Here is a 20,124-nt window from a genome sequence, read left to right on the forward strand (position 1 = left end):
GTTTTTTGAAGGAATGCGTTGTTACATACTAACCACAATTTTTACATTGTCCAGGGCAGGAGTGATCAGTTGGTTGATACTTAGTCAGGAGTTGTGTTTCATAGTCTGGTAGTTGTTACCTGATGTTTAGGCATTTGAAATTTAACCTTTTGCCTTATTTGTGCTGAATTTACTATTGTTTCCTATTTGTAGTGCTCTGCAAAATTATTCTCAGTATATCACACATTTGTAATTATTGCCAATTACTGAATATCAATAACATGCTAGGTGATAAAAACTTCTATTTTTCAGCAGCATTATCATTCCCAATTTTACTACATCAGAGAGTTCATTATTATACAGTCAACTCATGATTATTAGGAGTAAGGAATATAATAGCAGACGCTGAATGAGGGAAAAGAATGTGAAACCACACATAAACTAAAGGTGAAGTCATTTACATCCCTGAAAATGATTTTAAGATACAGAATGAGATGTTAAAGGATTAAAAGAAAATTATTGTAGCAATGAAAAAGTGCTGCATGGTTTATACAAAGTCATGCCAAGCTCATAGACTCAGAGAGTGGTATTAATCCTGAAAGATCACTTGATGATTATGGAAGCCAAGACCCAAAGAGGTTAAGTGACTTACCCAGCAAAGCCGGTTTGGGTGTTTTATAGCTATTTGACAGAGCTATGATTGCTCTCATGTTGTGAGCTAAATTCCAAAGATGGAGATTGTTGTGTTTGCTTTTGTGGGGACTGTATTGCTTTTATAGCACCATGGTTGTATTGTTTCTTTTTGCTTTGTCATCTGTCAGTCAACTTGGAAGCGAATCTTCTTTGTTTACAGCATAGTAAAATATGGTGATTGCATGGCTCATAAGAGATTTACAAATGAAGAAACTGAGACCTGGTTGAGCTGCATGGTACACCCAAGTCATAGACTTGTGTGTGGTTGAGGCAGAGAATCTAGGATATAGACCTCCCTGTTGGGTTTCTGCCGCTCCCATAACTGCTCTGCACTTCAGCGGGAAAGATGCCAGAAACTGCAAGCATAAGGCCTTTTTTCCCCCTAAAAAACTGTAATTCATTTGGTTTTGAAAGACTTATCAGAGTTTAAAAGCTCCATTTTGTGGCTTCCCAAGGTGCTGTGATTTGTATCTTACTAGTCTCCTTTGTTCTGTGGAAAATTTTCTTCTTTGGTTCTTTGAGATTTAGATTTCCTTGCCGAAGTATTTTTAGAGAGAGGAAATCAGTATGTGTCATCAAAGGGGTAAAATATATACCTTAAGGCCTAATTATGCAGTTACATTTTTAATAACGAATGTCATAAATTCTTGCTTCATTGCAGTCAATACTTAGAAGACTGTTCTGCTCAGAAGGCTCATCTAGTTATCATGATTATCATCAACATCATCAGCCAACCACAAGCATCAAGCATTTATGGAGTATCCACAGATTATGCAGCACTTGCCAGGGTTCTGGGAGACTTAATCTGTGTGTGTGTGTGTGTGTGTGTGTGTGTGTATGTGTATACCCTTCCCTTCAAGGAGTTTGTGATCTGCAGAATTGGAGGAAAGACAGAAAACTTGGGGAAAGACAAGTACCTCATTTTTCAATACATGTAAAGCCCGTAGTGATTCATGTATGTGGTATTGGGGGGTGTGGACGGCAGGGAGACAAAGGGATGGATCTTAGAAAGGTCTGGTTACAAATAAGTGGAAGCACATAAGTTTGCTGACGTGGGAGGACATAGGCTGGGTTGTAATAAGGTAGAGTAATTGATTGAAGGAGGGAGGAAGCAATTGATGAAGAGTTGAAGGTAATAATTTAAATAGATTTGGCATAATAACAGATGATTGGAGAACTGGGAGAAGAAAATTACTTGCTGTAGTTGATTATGGCAGAAACTGACAGGGCAAGAGATTAGAGTTGGGATTTTTGCAAAGAGGAGGTTTCAAGTTTGTGATATCTTTTTTTTTTTTTTTTGAGATAGTCTTGTCTGTCACCCCAGCTGGAGTGCAGTGGCGTGATCTTGGCTCACTGCAACCTTTGCCTCCCAGGTTCAAGCAACTTCTCCTGCCTCAGCTTCCCAAGTAGCTGGGACTACAAGTGTGCGCCACCATGCCCAGCTAATTTTTATATTTTTAGTAGAGATGGGGTTTCACCATGTTGGCCAGGCTGGTCTCGAACTCCTGACCTCAGGTGATCCACCTTCCTTGGCCTCCCAAAGTGCTGGGATTACAGGTGTGAGCCACTGCGCCCAGCCTCCACGTATGTGAGATCTTGCCCAGATTTAAATGAAGGATGTAGGGTTCAAGATTGGTAGAGCAGAGGACAAAAGTCTCCCTCTCTTCCTCTCTCTCTCTTTTTGCTATGATCTATTTTTTTCCCTGCACTTCTTTTTTTTTTTTTTTTTTTTTTGAGATGGAGTCTCGCTGTGTCTCCCAGGCTGAAGTGCAGTGGCGTGATCTCGGCTCACTACAAGCTCCGCCTCCCGGGTTCACGCCATTCTCCCGCCTCAGCCTCCCAAGTAGCTGAGACTACAGGCGCCCGCCACCACGCCCGGCTAGTTTTTTGTATTTTTAGTAGAGACGGGGTTTCACCATGTTAGCCAGGATAGTCTCGAACTCCTGACCTCGTGATCCACCCGCCTCGGCCTCCCAAAGTGCTGGGATTACAGGCTTGAGCCACCGCGCCCGGCCTCTGCACTTCTTTTCACAGGTGTTGACCTATGATCTATTTCTATTTGGAGGATCTCTTTTTCCCTCATGTTGAGAATAATGGTTGAGGTGTGGTATATCCTTTAATTATGAAAGGAAATGGCATGGTGGTTTTGCGGTTTAATCATGAGACACAAGAACAGCTTTTGTTGTGTGGTGATACCATACCCTGAATTGAGAGTATCAGTGTTAGATGTACGTTACTGCAGTTTTGTATCTTCTTCGCTTAATCAGAATAGATTTTAATGGAATTTATTATTCACTTACTGCACAGCAAAATTACTTTTATAACTTTCCATTGTGTTTTTCTTGTAAATTGAGGTATTTGGCATCTATTTTTTTTTTTTTTTTTTTTTTTGAGATAGAGTCTTGCTGTGTCCCCCAGGCTGGAGTGCAGTGGTGCAATCTCAGCTCACTGCAAGGTCCGCCTCCCGGGTTCACGCCATTCTCCTGCCTCAGCCTCCCGACTAGCTGGGACTACAGGCACCCGCCACAACGCCTGGCTCATTTTTTGTATTTTTAGTAGAGATGGGGTTTCAACGTGGTCTCCATCTCCTGACCTTGTGATCCGCCCACTTTGGCCTTCCAAAGTGCTGGGATTACAGGTGTGAGCCACCGTGCCCGGCCTGGCATCTATTTTTCAAAACGGACAAAAGTTGTATTCAGGTTTGGATCTGGTACATTAGCATCTTAAATTCTCAAGTCTCCTATAAACCTGTTCTCTTAGGCCACCTATGACTGCAGAAGTCAGTTATGGATAAACATTGAGAGGGGAAATCACATCATCCTTTGTTTTCTGTTTCTGAAATAATGGCAGACATGTGGCACATGTCCTGAGCCTGGGGAGGTGCCGTTCCTTTTGTTGCTCTATCTGTATGGGAGCTAACCTTTTGACAATTTTTATGGTAAATGCTAGGGCAGCTTGTGGGCTAATTAGAAGAAACTGTTAAGTGAATGCTGAGTTCGTCGGTTCTCTTTCATTTTCTGCAGAGGAGACAGCCAGTCAAACAGCATTCTTTGTGTGGCTGATAATTTAGCCCACCAGACCTCTATGAAATGGAATATTGCTTCTCTTTTAGCTTTTTCCATATTTTAGTCTTCTCTTTAAAGTCGACATTTCTCCATAGGTTCTAATACTTAGGCATTTCATATATAGTAGCCAAATTCAGTTCACTTTCTTCAAGAAAGTTGTCCTTTTCAAACTGTGGCCTTTTCCTGTCCCATGGGTCTGGTTTCTTACTCACCCCGCACTGTTGTATCAGCAGGTACCAGGATTCGTTTGTTGATGGCTGTATGTCTCAAAGAAAGCAGAGGGAGAAATGCAGCTGTCAAAGCAAAAAACAAATGGCAGTTTTAGGGTTGAGTCTCAACCTGGCCAGTTGCAAGATGGCTGTTCAGTAGATGTTATTCCTAATGCTTCCCTGGTAAATAGACCTCAATCAGTCCTGCAGGTTATTGGTGCTGGTTGCTTCCTATAACAGAAGAGTACTGCATTCCAGTTGTGTTCCTGCTGTGGAACATAAGTGCTTAGTGCTATTTACTTAAAACATTCTAGGTTGATAAATTACGAGCACTTCACTCTGGGTAAAGCTCATAAATTCAGCTCCTACAAAAAAATAGCAAGCTGACAGCACTTAGTCCTGTTTATAAAGTTCATACACATCTATCTATGATACAGGCACAAGTATATATCTATGAAATAGCACTGCAGCCTGTTAAAGTAATGGGTGAGCACAGCCACAAAGGTGAGAAGCATCGGACTTCCAGACTCCTCCCGTTAGCCTCTGCCTGAAGGGCACCTTGAGGAGGAGGTCTGTGGAAGGGAGCTTCCAGGCATTGGAGTCCACATTTGTGCTTTCTGCCTTTCTTCTTACCGCAAGTCACCTTTCCACTTCTCTCTTTCCTTCTGCAAAATGAGCATCTGCCTTTTAGCCTCCCTCTTCTTCTAGGCTGAGATGAGGCAGGGAACTGTGGTGGATCCAGAGTAGTTTGAACACTTTGGCTGGGTGGAAAGCGATGGGGTTAAATAAACATTTAATCAGAACCAGGAGCTGTTCTTTTGGCAACCTGTTGAGGAAAAATGATAAACCCTAACAAAAAGGCCCTCAAGTGGCATGAGTGCAGGACCTGAAAGCCTTACGTGCCATCAGGTATCCAAAAAGGACATTTTTTAACCAGAAAATAAACATGAAACTCATCCGGCTAGTCCTAGGTTCTTGGAGCCCCGCAGGTATTGTTACAGGATGCATCACTGCTTCGAATCGGTGACTGAACAACCTGGTTCCTAATCAGCGTGGAGAGTCAGAGCTGTCACACGCACTGGGCCGAAGCTGCATATTCAGTACTGCATTGAACATTCAGTACTGCAGATAGGATAATTATGCTGTTTGTCTGATACTAGAAAAGTGCAAAGAACATTCCTTCACTTTGCAACAGCTTGGACCCAAGTGGCAGACCTGCTGTTCCCTCCGGCTGGCGTGACCTCCCTATTGGCAGCCCCTTCACCACAGCTCAGCTACCCCCTGGCTTTCAAGACACAGCTCAGACAGCATCTCCTCAGGAAAGACCTTACTCCCGGAGACCCATGCCTGAGTTGTGTTGCCACAGCACCCTGTTCTGTTAGCACTTACCAGGTTGCATTTTTTGTGATCCATTTACCTGTCTTCCTGTCAGACATGAACAGGGACAGTGTCTTGTCCTCAATTCATCATTTATCTCCTGTTTTGAGCACAATGACCGGGACGTAGTGGATGCTCAATAAAGGTTTGTCAAATGAGTGATAGTATGGTTAGCTCAGTGAGAATTGATGGTGCCCTTTATGATCTGTCATCCATCATCCTAGGTGTGAAGCTGGGCTGGGAGGCTTTAAACAGTGCCACTTGAGAATCTAAGGAGAGGAGGCAGAGTTACAATGAACAATAACTACCCCTTACTGAGTATTTATTTGCTATGGGCCAAGCACTGTCTTAGGGTTTTTAAATGTATCAGTGCACTTAATCCTTTGATCAATCTGCTAAGATGGGTTCTGTTTATTATCCCCATTGCAAAGCACAAGGAAGTTCAGTCACTTGCCCAAGGTCACACAGTGACAGTGCAGAGATTCATACCAGTGGTAGATAACCATCACTTATCTATATTCCTTTTAGACTAGTTCCTGGAATGATTAAGCCCTCATGTCCTGAGGCATCCATCTTAGGTAACAATTTAACTTCTTTCTTATTTCTAGAATGGTACTAGTGTGTTCCATACTTGGGAGAATGGAGAAAATGGTCACCAGACATTCTCTGTTTTTTGGTTCAGATGAGAGAGGTAGATTTAGCTGACAAAGAATTGATGTTATGTATTTTTATTTTATTTTATTATTATTTTTTGTTCTTGATTTTAGATGGTAGTTTTGGTCCTTTTGGAAACACAGCATTATCCTCCAGCCAGACTGAACTATCCTACTCTCATTTCCTGTAAGGACGACTGACCTCTTTTTTTGCCTCTAGACCTGTGCATATGCTATTCCCTCTGCCTGGAACATACTTACCTGCTTGCTCCTCCTTCCCCAAGCCTAGTCTTCACTTGGTTCCTCTTTTCTACCAGGAACCAGTTTAGATGTCATTTCCCTACCCGTCTAGGATAGGAGGTTCCCACAGCCCCTGAGTGTCCCTGTGGTGGCACTCACAAGTGTTGTAGTGCTGAAAGCCCACTCCTGGGGTTTTATGTGTGCAGTGAAGGGGGTGATTATCTGTTCCCAGCCAGTTCATATCCTAGTCCGTTGAGAGTAGAGACTTGTTTCTTATTCTCTATTTGTCCCCTGCACCTTGGGCAGTGCTTGGACACAATGTGTGTGTTCACTATTTGTGGAAGAAGTGGGTGAGCGGGAGTTAACTGGCTTTAAGTCTTTGAATTTTGAGTTTTTGAAGTAGTCAAGTCCATCCTGTGGACAGCCATTGTTTGCCATGTCTTGTATGTACACAGTTGCCTGGGCACTGTGGGGAGCAGAAAGAGGACTAATACTGCCCTTGTGCTGAGGCACCTACAGTCTCAGGAGATGTTCAGAGGACAGTGAGTCACTTCACAGCATCAGCATGGTGTAGTGAACGAGTGATGACACTGAAGATGAGCTTGGTCATATTCTGGCAAGTTGGCCGACACCTGGACGCCCCGTCCACACCCCAAGACCTCTTTCCCCAGGGTGACCTGAGAACCACCCAGAGCAACTGTGACCAATGGTGCTTGTTTTTTATTTTTTTTTTGAGACGGAGTCTCAGTCTGTCGCCCAGGCTGGAATGCAGTGGCATGATCTCGGCTCACTGCAAGCTCTGCCTTCTGGGTTCACACCATTCTCCTGCCTCAGCCTCCCGAGTAGCTGGGACTACAGGTGCCCGCCACCACACCAGGCTAGTTTTTTGTATTTTTAGTAGAGACGGGGTTTCACCGTGTTAGCCAAGATAGTCTCGATCTCCTGACCTCGTGATCCGCCTGCAATGGTGCTTGTTTTTTAAGGAAGTAGAAACCCAAATTAGGAAGACTGAGCAAACCTCATGCATTTGGGGAAGGGCTTGTTGAAAAGTGGAACCTGATGTAGGTAACAACATGTTGAAGTTAGATGTAACCAAACAGGAACACTTCTTAATTGCTTAAAGACAACATTTTATTTTATAAGTGGAATTAGGGCTTTAAATCAAATATGTTTGGCTGTCTTTACTTGGTTTCCTCAGGCACCTTCACTCATCTTGTCTAAAACTTAATTGCTTGTCTATCCCTGCCAGATTTGCTGCTTCTCTTGATTCCATCTCTCCTTTAGTGGAACCACCTGGTACTCAAGCCAGACACACAGGTGTCCCTCTTAATTCTGTCTCCTCTGGTCCTGTTCAGGCACCTGTTCTGTGACTCTGCCTCTTTTCCATTTCTCAGGCAGCCTTCTCTCCCTTCTACTGCCTTCCTTATGTCAGGGATTGGCCTACTTTCTGGCCTTCTTGATCCAGGGCACCTTTCCTTCAACGCATACACCAACCTGTTGTCAGAGCCCATCCAGGATGCAGATTGGAGCCTATGACTCCTCTGCCCAAAGGCCTTCAAAGACTTCGTGGCTTTTGGCTGAAGTCGAGCCACCTGGTCCCACATGGAGCCCCATTCCCGCCATGTACCTCCTGTCTGTTTCAGTTCTACCAGATGACTAGCAGTTTCCTGTAGAAAGCATGACTTTTAAAAAAGACTTACTTCCTTCTCTCCTGCATCTAACTCTCATTTGCTCTTTAAAGCCTTCTCTGACCTAGGTCTTGCCTATTTCTCCTGGAAAACACTGCTTCCACCATTTTGTAGCATCAGTGTCTAACATTGGTTGGCATGTAGAGTGTGCTCTATAATCCTTGTTGAAAGACTAAGTGGGTGGTAACAGAGGCTTAATTCACATTGAGCTGTAAATGAGCAATATTTGACTCTTCTGAGAATGGATTTTGTTTCAAACACTAGTTACTTACTGGAAAAAGTGTCTGGGGAGTGCTGGACAGCAAGAACAAAGGGACCCCACAGAACAGGAAAAGAGGCACTCTAGGGTCTGTGGTTTGCCTATGTTAGATCACCATGAAAAAGGCCAGTGTGTGCTTTGTCAGCTGGCAAAGAATCCTGTGACTCAGTTTCCTTATTTGCACAAAAACGGGATGAGTCTGCCTTAGGTAATTGCTCATGCTCATTTCCAACTCTTGACAGTCTACGATCCTTTGTGTCAAAGTTAAAAATCTAAGTAGGGCATTCTGAATTGGTGTCAGAGTTGATGCACTTCTCCTCACTGTGTTGCAAGTGCCAAGGGGGACAAGTACATTGTCTTTTTGCATTCAACAAAGACAGTTTTGCATTTTAAAAACCAGGTAGAAGAGAATACAGGAAAACTGCATTAACACAATTTTATGCTGGAGAATTTAAACTCCCAAGTCAGGAAATTCACTCATCATTCCCGTGGCAGCTTTTGTGTCTATGCACTGCACACCCCCCTTGCAGACAGCCCCATCTTGCCAAAGCCCGGCCCCGCCATGAACATGAGTTACGGCAGATTGGGAATCGTTACCTTGATCTTCTCAACCCTGGGGTGTTTAACTTTTCCAAGTTAATGCCTGTTCTTTAATGTTACATTATCTTGTAGTAAGGTAGTCATTTATAATTTATATACTAGAGCTGCCTTAAAATAGAGACAAGAGGATAATCAGCATCCTGAAGCTTCTAGTTTTCCAAAATAACATTGCTTCAGTGAAATCTGCCTATAGAAATTAAAACTTTTGGTGAATTAAAAAGCCCTTTGTCCTATTGTCAGACTGGGAAATGGATGTGCCCATTACTCAGCCTTAAAAAGGAGGGAGATCATCTGTTAAAAATATAACTCATCATTTTCTTTTATTCTTCTCAAAATAATCCCTAAAGATCTCAATTTTTATAGTGTTGCAGTGGCCCCACTATAGTCAGGGAGGAGACAGGGCAGAAGCTGAAGGGTAGGAGAAACGGCGCTGCTAAAAGATAAAAACCAGTATGCATCTCAACTACTTGTCTGCTGCGGTCCTGATATTCTTCCATCTAGGTTGCTGCTTTGCTTGACTTTGACTGCAAACACAGGAGAAGGAATGGGATTTCCTGTTGAGTACCTTGTAGAGAACCCACTGTTCATTCATATGTGTTAAAAATAAAAAGCCTACTTGAAAACTTCCCTGTAGAATCAGGTTTTAGCAAAAACCAATCAGGTATTAGAGGTCTAATTTATTTTTCCCTTCTTGGTTTTTTTTTTTTTTTTTTGAGACGGAGTCTTGCTCTGTCCCCCAGGCTGGAGTGCAGTGGCCGGATCTCAGCTCACTGCAAGCTCCTCCTCTCGGGTTCACGCCATTCTCCTGCCTCAGCCTCCCGAGTAGCTGGGACTACAGGCACCCGCCACTTCGCCCGGCTAGTTTTTTGTATTTTTTAGTAGAGACGGGGTTTCACTGTGTTAGCCAGGATGGTCTCGATCTCCTGACCTCATGATCCGCCCGTCTCGGCCTCCCAAAGTGCTGGGATTACAGGCTTGAGCCACCGCGCCCGGCCCTTTCTTGGTTTTATAGCAAGTCTCTATACCCTAATAATTTTTTTTTCTTTTGAGATGGAGTCTTGCTTTGTCGCCAGACTGGAGTGCAGTTGGCGCAGTCTCGGCTCACTGCCATCTCTGCCTCCCGGGTTCGAGCGATTCCGCTGCTTCAGCCTCCCAAGTAGCTGGGACTACAGGCGTGTGCTACCACGCCTACTAATTTTTTGTATTTTACTAGAGACAGGGTTTCACCATGTTGGCCAGGATTGTCTCGATCTCCTGACCTCATGATCCGCCCACCTCAGCCTCCCAAAGTGCTGGGATTACAGGCGTGAACCACCTTCCGGCTGCCTAAGAATTTTTTTCATTCCTTTTCATTAGACATCTTCAGTGTACCAAGACTTTGAGTGGAGATTTCTAATGAGGGCAGGAAGGGATGGATGCTTCCGCAGTTGAGTGGTCTCCTTTTTCCCATGTCTGTTGAAAGATTACTCTTTCATGACCACCATTTCTGTGATGCATCTCATATGATCCTAACGCACTCGAGTTTGTATTTGAATGTCCATCTGATATTTAGTGGTGGTTGGGGCAAGGAGGGGGCAAGCAGCAACTAAGGGGTTGTGTGGGAACATCCTGGGTGGTTTAACTTGAAAACCACTAGGTGGCAACATTTACTAAGCTGCCGGCCATTCTCTTCCCTTAAGACATTGAACTTGCTTTTCCACATAGCAGATGGAATAGCTGAGAAGAGTTTAGTAGCCATTGCTTCAGGTTCTTTTGAAAGTGAGGCTATAGGATAAACACACTACAGTATATTGGTATCTGTTCACCACCTGGATTTAGATACCAGGAGTTTGAAATTGCTCTGGGTGACTGGGTGAGTAGCTTCCCCTTTGGCCTCAGTTAGGCATCCTTGATAGGAGAGACCTGTGATTGGACTATCTGGTCGCTCATGGTTCTTTTTCTCAATGATTTACGACTTTGATTGTAATTTCTTTATATTAAAAAAAAAAAAACTTGTAGTAAAACCAGTCTTATTTAAAGGAATATTAGCGCCGGGCGCGGTGGCTCAAGCCTGTAATCCCAGCACTTTGGGAGGCCGAGACGGGCGGATCACGAGGTCAGGAGATCGAGACCATCCTGGCTAACACGGTGAAACCCCGTCTCTACTAAAAAATACAAAAAACTAGCCGGGCAAGGTGGCGGGCGCCTGTAGTCCCAGCTACTCGGGAGGCTGAGGCAGGAGAACGGGCGTGAACCCGGGAGGCGGAGTTTGCAGTGAGCTGAGATCCGGCCACTGCACTCCAGCCTGGGCGACAGAGCGGGACTCCGTCTCAAAAAAAAAAAAAAGGAATATTAGCCTTTTATCAAGGGCAAAATAATGATTAAAAAAAAAAAAATCAACAAAATTTCAAGGCAATGAATGTCCCTAGAAGCTAGCCATCTCTTCAAGTTAACTCAAGAGGCTAGACTCTCCTAAATGAGGATGCTTATTTACCAGCTTTCCTCAATTAGCAGCTTTGGGGATGTTAAAATCCGTAAGGAACTGTCCAAGGGATGTATTGTGTATGCTTTGCAGTGATTAAGCCATTAAGCTCTAATTGGTATTTTCCCACTCATGGGTTTGTGAAGGAAGCTTTAAAATTATTTAGGAATTCAGTCCTCATCAGCTGTCTTAGTATCATCCCCACGTTTTGGAATCTGAGAGTGGGAGAGTGCAGAGAAAAGGTTTTTGTGCAAGTGGATTATGATTTTTGCTCACAGTGTCCTTCCCCATTGGTTTGTTATTGCAGATGAAGTGGAAAGGGAAGGACCTCTTTGATTTGGTGTGCCGGACTCTGGGGCTTCGAGAAACCTGGTTCTTTGGACTGCAGTACACAATCAAGGACACAGTGGCCTGGCTCAAAATGGACAAGAAGGTTGGGCTAGATCTCGATGAAACTGGTGGGGCTGACGTGTGCTTTCCAGTTTTTCCCTGAGCAGGCGCCTGGCTCATCACTGGGGCGCTGTAACTGTGTAATGGAGAAGGGGGCACATTCCTGAATTAAGTCATGCAGAAAGCAGGACCTGGAGATGCTACTGGTTTCCTACTCCTCGCAGGCTCTCCTGGGCAAGCAGAAGTTACCAGGATTAGACTGCTGCTGGCCCTGGCTTTTTTACCCGTTGTTACCAGCCTGATAGCTTCTGGCTTTATGCCTTTCAGTTTATGAATAAAAACTTTATGAATAAAAATTACTGTTATCTTCTTATACTTAAAAATAACCAATTTGTGTCTTTTGGAGAGTATTGGGGCTTGTGTTCTTTAGGAAATTTTTAAAAGTCTTTTTGAGAAACACCATAGTCTGACATGAATTAATCATTAATATTATCTAAGGAATAGAGAGTGCCTGGTCCCCAGGGTGAAAGAATGTCCGTTTTGTCCTCAGGATTCTCTGGGGCTTCTGAAGCATGGCAAAGCAAGCTGGGCTCCTGGCAATTTTAATGTGGCTTAGAAATGAATATTGCCTAAGGGAACTGCCCTCTGCATGGGTTCATATATTCACACAGAGATACACTTGCTTACTGACCTGCCTACCTAGCCATGAAAAGCAGGTAGGGAGTAGCACTGTATGCTTTTGTCAGTAACTCCTAAAAGACACCTGAACTTCAAAGTAAGTCAATGTCTAATTCTTACTCCAAATGATGCCCCCTCAGTTGCCTACCTGAACATGATAAATAATGAAGGCTTTCTATTTTTTTTTTTTTTTTTTTTTTTACCAGTTTGACTCAAAGCTTAAGTGTTCAAATTGTGTTCACATATGTACACAGTAATCTAAATCATCACGTTAGAATCCCTGCTGGTTGTAAGTTCAATGGTAATTCCCAATAATCATGAGCATCTAAGTGCCACTGGGGGCCATTGTCAGTGAGGGTATCATAGACCAGATTTTGAATCTCCTTGGCATTGCCATCTAGAATTTGGGCAGGAGCATGGAGAGTTATGTGTCAAAGACAGCAAAACTTTTTGTATATTTTTCATGATTCTTAGCAAAGTGAATTTTAATCATAGCTGAGTGTAGGCCAAATGGATATTAGATTGGGGGCACCAGGAGCCATGGAACTTGCTGCTCAAGGGAAATACATTACGACACATGTTAATGGAGCCTTGTAGCCTGTCACATGGCATGTTTGTGTCTTGAAATTCACTCTGGAGAGCAGATGGTTCAGGCTTTACAGGGGTGAATGGAATTGTTAGAAGATTAAAGGCAGCGGTTTACAGACTGTGCTTCAAGTATTTTGTGGGGCATCTCTGGAGGTTCCTTGAAACAAAGGGTTGCCATGATGGACACATTTTGCTTCTGTTGCTCAGTTAATGTTTAGATGATTTCATAATGATCTAGTTCATCATCTCTAAGCTGTATTCTTTTTTTTTTTTAAGACAGAGTTTTGCTCTTGTTGCCCAGGCTAGAGTGCAATGGCACAATCTCGGCTCACTGCAACCTCCACCTTCCGGGTTCAAGAGATTCTCCTGCCTCAGCCTCCTGAGTAGCTGGAATTACAGGCTTCCACCACCACACCTGGCTAATTCTTTTGTATTTTTAGTAGAGGCGGGGTTTCACCGTATTGGCCAGGCTGGTCTTGAACTCCTGACCTTAAGTGATCCACCCGCTTCGGCCTCCCAGAGTGCTGGGATTATAGGTGTGAGCTACCGGCCCGGCCCTCTAAGCCGTATTCTAACCTGGACCTAAATATTGGCAGTAGGCAGCAAGAAAAAAGAATAAAGGAAGATTCCACTACTTCAGATAATTAAAAAACCTTCCACCTACTATAAAGGACAGTGCCCAAGACTACTGAGTGATAAATTTCTAGTTTTTAACTATTCTGTGGCCCTGAGAACATTTATGCCTTAATCCTAGCTCTGCTCACTTCTTGGGGCTATTGATTAATTTGTTTCAGAAACACCATGGGAAGTGAATATTACCTCTTTATGACTTTGTGAATGCTTCAAACTGTAGAATCACAACTTTCAGGAAATGTGATAAATTTAGTGGGAAAAGAATTTAATGCACACCTTGCAAAAGCTTCTTTGAGGGTAGCACAGGAGGAAGAAGTGCCAATATAGTGTGTTTGTCTTTTTCTCTGCAATTCTGCAGGTACTGGATCATGATGTTTCAAAGGAAGAACCAGTCACCTTTCACTTCCTGGCCAAATTTTATCCTGAGAATGCTGAAGAGGAGCTGGTTCAGGAGATCACACAACATTTATTCTTCTTGCAGGTACATCAGTCCAGGCTACCCCCCAGTTCTGAGAGAACTTGCCCAGGAATGGTTGCAGAGTTGGCCTCAGAGTTGACCACAAACACCTTTGTATTGCAAAAATATTCTACCTCTGGAAAGTCAGCTCCTTTGGTTCTGTAATGGAAAAAAGTCTTCAGAACAGAACTATACTTGAGTGATGAAAATTGGTGTCAGATGAAATTGTGAAGGTGTGATGGTGAAGAATGGATACAAGTAGCTACCTAACTTAAAATCTCCTTGAAAATGGATCCTGTTTTCTTCTAGCTAACTTAAAAGTACTCAATCGTTTCAAAGGAAGGCTAAAGAGAGAGTCGTATAAAGCAGTAGTTCTTCCGAAAGTTTAAAATCCGCTCTCATTAAGAGAGAACTTCAGCCGGGCATGGTGGCTCATGCCTGTAATCCCAGCACTTTGGGAAGCTGAGGTGGGCGGATCACGAGGTCAGGAGTTCGAGACCAGCCTGACCAACATAGTGAAACCCCATCTCTACTAAAAATACAAAAATTAGCCAGGCGTGATGGCCCATGCCTGTAATCCCAGCTACTCAGGAGGCTGAGGCAGGAGAATCACTTGAACCCAGGAGGCATAGGTTGCAGTGAACCAAAATTGAGCCACTTCACTCCAGCCTGGGTGACAGAGTGAGACTCTGTCTAAAAAAAAAAAGAGAAAACTTCAGAGTTCTAGTGACACTCAGTTTGTCCCCCATATGTGGTACTTCAGACATCATGCTTCATGCTATGCTGTGTCCTTAATTGTCCTGTTTCTTCCTTACTTCCTCATTAGATTGTAAGCCCCTTAAAGGCAAGGCTCATTAAGTGCACAGTAGGCATTCCATAAGTAATTGTCCAACCGAATTGAAGAAATTAGGAAATTCATAATTACAAGTTGACCATTCAGAGGCACAGGGAGGGGAACTGGTCTGAGGATGAAAACCTTATCAGTTTCACTTATGTTCTTACTGCAGGTCAGAGTGGCCCCCCAGTTTCATGGCCAGTTTCAGTGATTGGCACAGGGGCTATTTGTGTGCTCAAAGGTTTCAGTAATGTAAAAGATGGCAGTAGGGGCGTTAATTACGTGATTTCCCAGAGATAGATGGGTAGTCTGTCACATAGCCCTCCTGTAATTAATTTCAGCCTCAGTATATTGTGTTTAGCAAATATTAAGTTAAATATAATAAGACCCCCTAAATTCTTTTTTAAAAAGGTTTGGGGTGTGTGTGTGTGTGTGCGTGCGCACGCAAAAGAGGTGACAAATTTATTTCAGATGTTTTCAAATCAAAGGGACATTCTTAGGCTGGGCGTGGTGGCTCACGCCTGTAATCCCAATACTTTGGGAAGCCAAGGCGGGCAGATATCTGAGGTCAGGAGTTTGAGACCACCCTGACCAACTTGGAGAAACCCCGCCCTTACTAAAAATACAAAATTAGCCGGGCACGGTGGCACACGCCTGTAATCCCAGCTACTCGGGAGATTGAGGCAGGAGAATTGCTTGAACTCAGGAGGTGGAGGTTGCAGTGAGCTGAGATCGCACCATTGCACTCCAGCCTGGGCAACAAGGGCGAAACTCCTTCTCAAAAAAAAAAAAAGGGACACTCTTTCAGTTTTTCTATAGTGTTGCTTTTTTCCCCCTCTCTTTGGAAATGAAACCAAGGGATTAGAAAGTTTCACTGCTTCAGAAACATCTCAGGTTTCATTTTCTCTCTTAAGAATGTAAAATCGCTTTTAAAACCTGAGAAGAATTTTTGTGTTTGAACGAAAGCACATAACCATCTCCTAGGTCCCAGAATGTCCTAATGTTGTAGAAATGGCTTTCTTGTAAGCACTTGGAAGCACTGCCTGTCTCTTGTGTGACTTTGGCTTGATTTTCCCTATACTGAAATGTTAAGGCATTTTTATGACTGAGCAAGGCAAAATTTACTGCTTTTATGAATCCGGTGACTGTTGATATCTGTGAGAGGAGAGCTGGCTTTCCTGTTGTGTTTATTTCAATGTCCCCCCTACCACGTCATGCCGTTGTCTTGCTTCTGTGTCTGGAACATGCCAAGTTGCACCATTCTAAGAAAATCAAGTGCAATGAAATATGTTAATTAAACATTATGGCTTAAGAATTATATTTCCTGGACCTCACGTGTACTTAAAAGTTGAATCGATCAAATTTTATTGCTTCCTTTTCCCTTAGAGCAGCATGTTGAGAGTGATGGTTTTTTTCTGCAGTCATAACTCAGTGGCCTTGGTGACTTTTGTCTTGTGTTAATACTTAAAAGTAGATCCATTTCCTCTGGGACCGTGTGTATTCAAAGGGACTGAGGCTGCAGTCACCCCCAGAGCTGCTCTTGACACTTCTTGGGTTCATGGTGCTCTGTCACACAGCCTCTATTGTAACTACAGAGACCATTTTTACTCTTCAGCATTGATCATGAAGAGAAGAGGTAAGGGGGTTTTTATGCGTAGCCGTCATACCAGTAACTTCTGTGACTGAACTCTCCACCTGTCTGCATCAGTAAAAAAATATTGTACCCTTTGTCAGAAAATTATTAACAGGCTGCTCTGGCAGCCCTCATTAGAATGCCGTGCAGCCATCTGTTGTGATCAGCCTATACACCTCACTTCCACGCACACAGTATCATGTCCCCCTTGTTGCTCCTTTCAGGTAAAGAAGCAGATTTTAGATGAAAAGATCTACTGCCCTCCCGAGGCTTCTGTGCTCCTGGCTTCTTACGCCGTCCAGGCCAAGGTAGGCTCAAAGAAGGAAAATGTATTCTTCCTGGGGGTTAATTTGGGTTATGGGATCACTCCTATCTTGTCTTTCTTTGGGTTTTCTGTACTTCAGAGAGACTTGCCCCAGAAAGTGAGATGTTATGGGACTTGTGGACTTGGGAGAACCACTGTCGCTGTTCCAGTGTTTGTATGATCGTGTGTGTGTGTGATGTGCACAAATTATAAGTATCATTCTAATGAATTAGAATTCATTCTAAGTGAATTCATTCAGCAAGATGAATTTTCTGTGTAATCTCATTATGTACATGTGGTTTATGACATTTACTGGACAAACCTTTTTTCTTTTTACCATAAACTCAACCATATGATACAACCTTTCTATTAGCCAGGAAAAATTAATTTGTGGTCTCCAGTTTTAGCCAAACATGGCCTTTAAGTCAGAAAGGCCCAGGTCCTCACTCCGAACTCATTTGTGAACCGGCTGCCCTGTGTGACACTACACTACACCCTCAAGAGAATGCCCTGCTTCATCTGCCCCTGATTGACATGCTAGCTGTTCATGTGGCTGAGCACTGCAGGTGCTGTGGCCTACCAGGCCCAATTGAGCTGTCTGGTTAGCTGAAAATCGTTGACTTCCATTAAACCACTGTAGACCTTTTTTTCCCCCTCCCCCCCCAGACGGAGTCTCACTCTGTCACCCTGGCTGGAGTGCAGTGGCGCAATCTCAGCTCACTGCAAGCTCCGCCTCCTGGGTTCCCACCATTCCCCTGCCTCAGCCTCCCAAGAAGCTGGGACTACAGGTGCCCACCACCACACCCAGCTCATTTTTTGTATTTTTCATAGAGACGGGGTTTCACCGTGTTAGCCAGGATGGTCTCGATCTCCTGACCTCATGATCTGCCCACCTCGGCCTCCCAAAGTGCTGGGATTACAGGCGTGAGCCACCGCGCCCGGCCTAGACATTTTTTTTTTTTTTTTTTTTTTTAACAAGACCAATGAGAGAGTCAGCCAGGGTGTTTCATGTCCCTCAGATTTTTCACTTCAGTCATATATCACCTTCTCTTGGTTTCCCTGCTCCCTGCCTTTCACCAGAGCACAAGATGTTGTCCCCAGAATTGGGACTCCTTGATTACTTGTGTGATTTTATTTTATTTATGTTTTATTTTTATTTTTATAGAGATGAGGTCTCACTATGTTGCCCAGGCTGGTCTCAAACTCCTGAGCTCAAGTGATCCTTCTACCTTGGCCTCCCAAAGTGCTGGGATTACAGGTGTGAGTCACCGCGCCTAGCCTTACTTGTGTGATTTTAAAACATAATCTTTTCACTTATTTTTCTTTTTAATTATAGGTGTTCATGAAGTCATTTCCCTATACGGTTAGAAAAATTAATAAAATACTCTTAGCTCACTTTTTGGGGTAGATTAATGCAATTTCAGATGAAAGCCAGGAAGTAACTGTCATTTGTAGGGGGAAAAAGGCTATATGTGCTGGTCAGACCAACAGAAGCACTAAAGTCAATTTAATCATTTGGTGGCTCATGTAATGTTTGCTGAGTATTCACCAGGCCCGGGGTGGGGAGGGAGCATGGGAGTAGTTGACCGTCTCATAGGCAGGCACTAAAGCAAGTATCTGCCGTCAGTGATTTGCCCAAGGTCATTCAGACAATCTTGGGCAAAGCTAAGGGCAGAAGGGCGGAATTCATGGCTTTGGGATTGCATTTTGTGCCTCCCATATTCTACTTCCCTGAAAAATGAGTAATTGAGAAAACAGAAAATGGGCCCTCATTCAACTAAAACATATGCTTCCTTTTATGCTTTGATCAAGAATATTAGCAAGAGGAAAAATGTGTCCTTTCAATCAGTATCACCCCGACAGTGATGAAGCAGTCATTGGCACTTTGATTAAATCCAAGCACTTCCTAGCCTGGAGTTGAGTTCCTTTTCACACACTTTCTCCCCAGTGAGAGTAGACCCGGACTCTCAAGGACACCACCTCTCTTTGAAGGGCTTCCATCTCAAAGGCTATATTTTCTTTCCATGGATTTTTGGGCCACAAATTCAAAGGCCACCTGTAGAAAAAAATCACTTTTCAGGGAACCAGCAGATGTTTGCTTAAACAGATTTCACTGTAGGAAAGCCCTGCTAATTTGGATCCTACTAATTTGGAGATGAAAGTGATTCACAGACAACATATGTGGCTCACATGGAGGAGGATGTTCTAGCTATTTTTTCCGGTGTAAATTTTAAGGATCTTACAAATAAAGGTAATCTATGGCTTAAAGTCTTCATTTGGGAAACTAAGGCTTACTATGACATGCTTCCAGTTTCTAGGACTGCTGATTAATAGTTAAAGGATATCTGATTATAATATTAATAAGATCTCACTTGCCCATAGTGTTTTCTAGTTTTACCAAAGCAATACAAATGAATATTTTGTGTGGCACTCAGTGTAGTCTTTCCGGAAGCCAAGGCTTGAGAGTATTATGCCTGTTTTGCAGATGAGGAATATAAGGCTCAGAAAGGAATTTGTGATTTGTCCAAACTCACAATACTTTTATGTTAAGCCTATTTTGATGAAATTTATAGCCCACTTCTCGATGGAGAGGATTTCAGGCCAAATGGAATGAGTGGAGCTGGGATGGGAACCCTGGTGTCCAGGCTGCCTAAGTTAGCACATTGCACTTGCCTCTCACTGTCTAGCGTGAGGGAGGTCTTTGGGTAGCAAGCCCTGCCTTTCACTAAAGGCTAGTTTCATTTATATGATCACATTTGTCTGAGTTTTTCAGTAAGTCATACTGGTTCCTTCCATTATATTCAGCTTGTTTTCTTCCACAACCTTCTGAAACAGAAAGGAACTTTAGAAGTGTGGAAGGGAAAGCGAATTGAGCTCATTAACACATGGAATGTAATTATGCACAAACGTATTCATTATAGTATTTCAGCTGTTGGAATGATATAGGCACAGTTAATTCCAAAGCATAAAGAAACAATTACCCTCAAAGTATAAATACAAATACTAATCACATGGTTCAGTTAACAAGAACCATATTTGAGTTATACTTGAATAAAAAATGTAGGCAGGGACCGGCATAGTGACTCACACCTATAATCCCAGCACTTTGGGAGGCCAAGGCGGATGGATCACCCGAGGTCAGGAGTTCCAGATCAGCCTGACCAATATGGTGAAAACTCATCTCTACTAAAAATACAAAAATTAGTGAGGTGTGGTGGTGTGTACTTGTAGTTCCAGCTACTTGGGAGGCTGAGACAGGAGAATTGCTTAAACCTGGGAGGCGGAGACTACAGTGAGCTGAGATTGCGCCATTGACCTCCAGCCTAGGCAACAGAGTGAGACTCCATCTCAAAAAAAAAAAAAAAAAATGTAGGCAGGGTTT

The 20,124-nt window shown here is 43.3% G+C and overlaps 1 protein-coding gene across 5 annotated transcripts in view; it reads left to right on the forward strand.

Annotated features, from left to right (window-relative positions):
• The window catches only part of LOC105487257 (NF2, moesin-ezrin-radixin like (MERLIN) tumor suppressor), a 101,979-nt gene that overhangs the window by 28,468 nt on the left and 53,387 nt on the right, over positions 1-20,124 (forward strand). For all 5 annotated transcript variants that reach the window (XR_011614051.1, XM_071080367.1, XM_011750672.3 and 2 more), the window contains exons 2-4: positions 11,532-11,657; positions 13,872-13,994; positions 16,663-16,746. Coding sequence is in view for 4 of the 5 variants with exons in the window: in XM_071080367.1 (XP_070936468.1) it covers positions 11,532-11,657; positions 13,872-13,994; positions 16,663-16,746 (333 nt within the window). In the remaining variant the exon portion in view is untranslated. The remainder of the gene's footprint in view (positions 1-11,531; positions 11,658-13,871; positions 13,995-16,662; positions 16,747-20,124) is intronic.

Source organism: Macaca nemestrina, chromosome 15, assembly GCF_043159975.1.
Source record: "Macaca nemestrina isolate mMacNem1 chromosome 15, mMacNem.hap1, whole genome shotgun sequence".
Taxonomy (NCBI): Eukaryota; Metazoa; Chordata; class Mammalia; order Primates; family Cercopithecidae; genus Macaca; species Macaca nemestrina.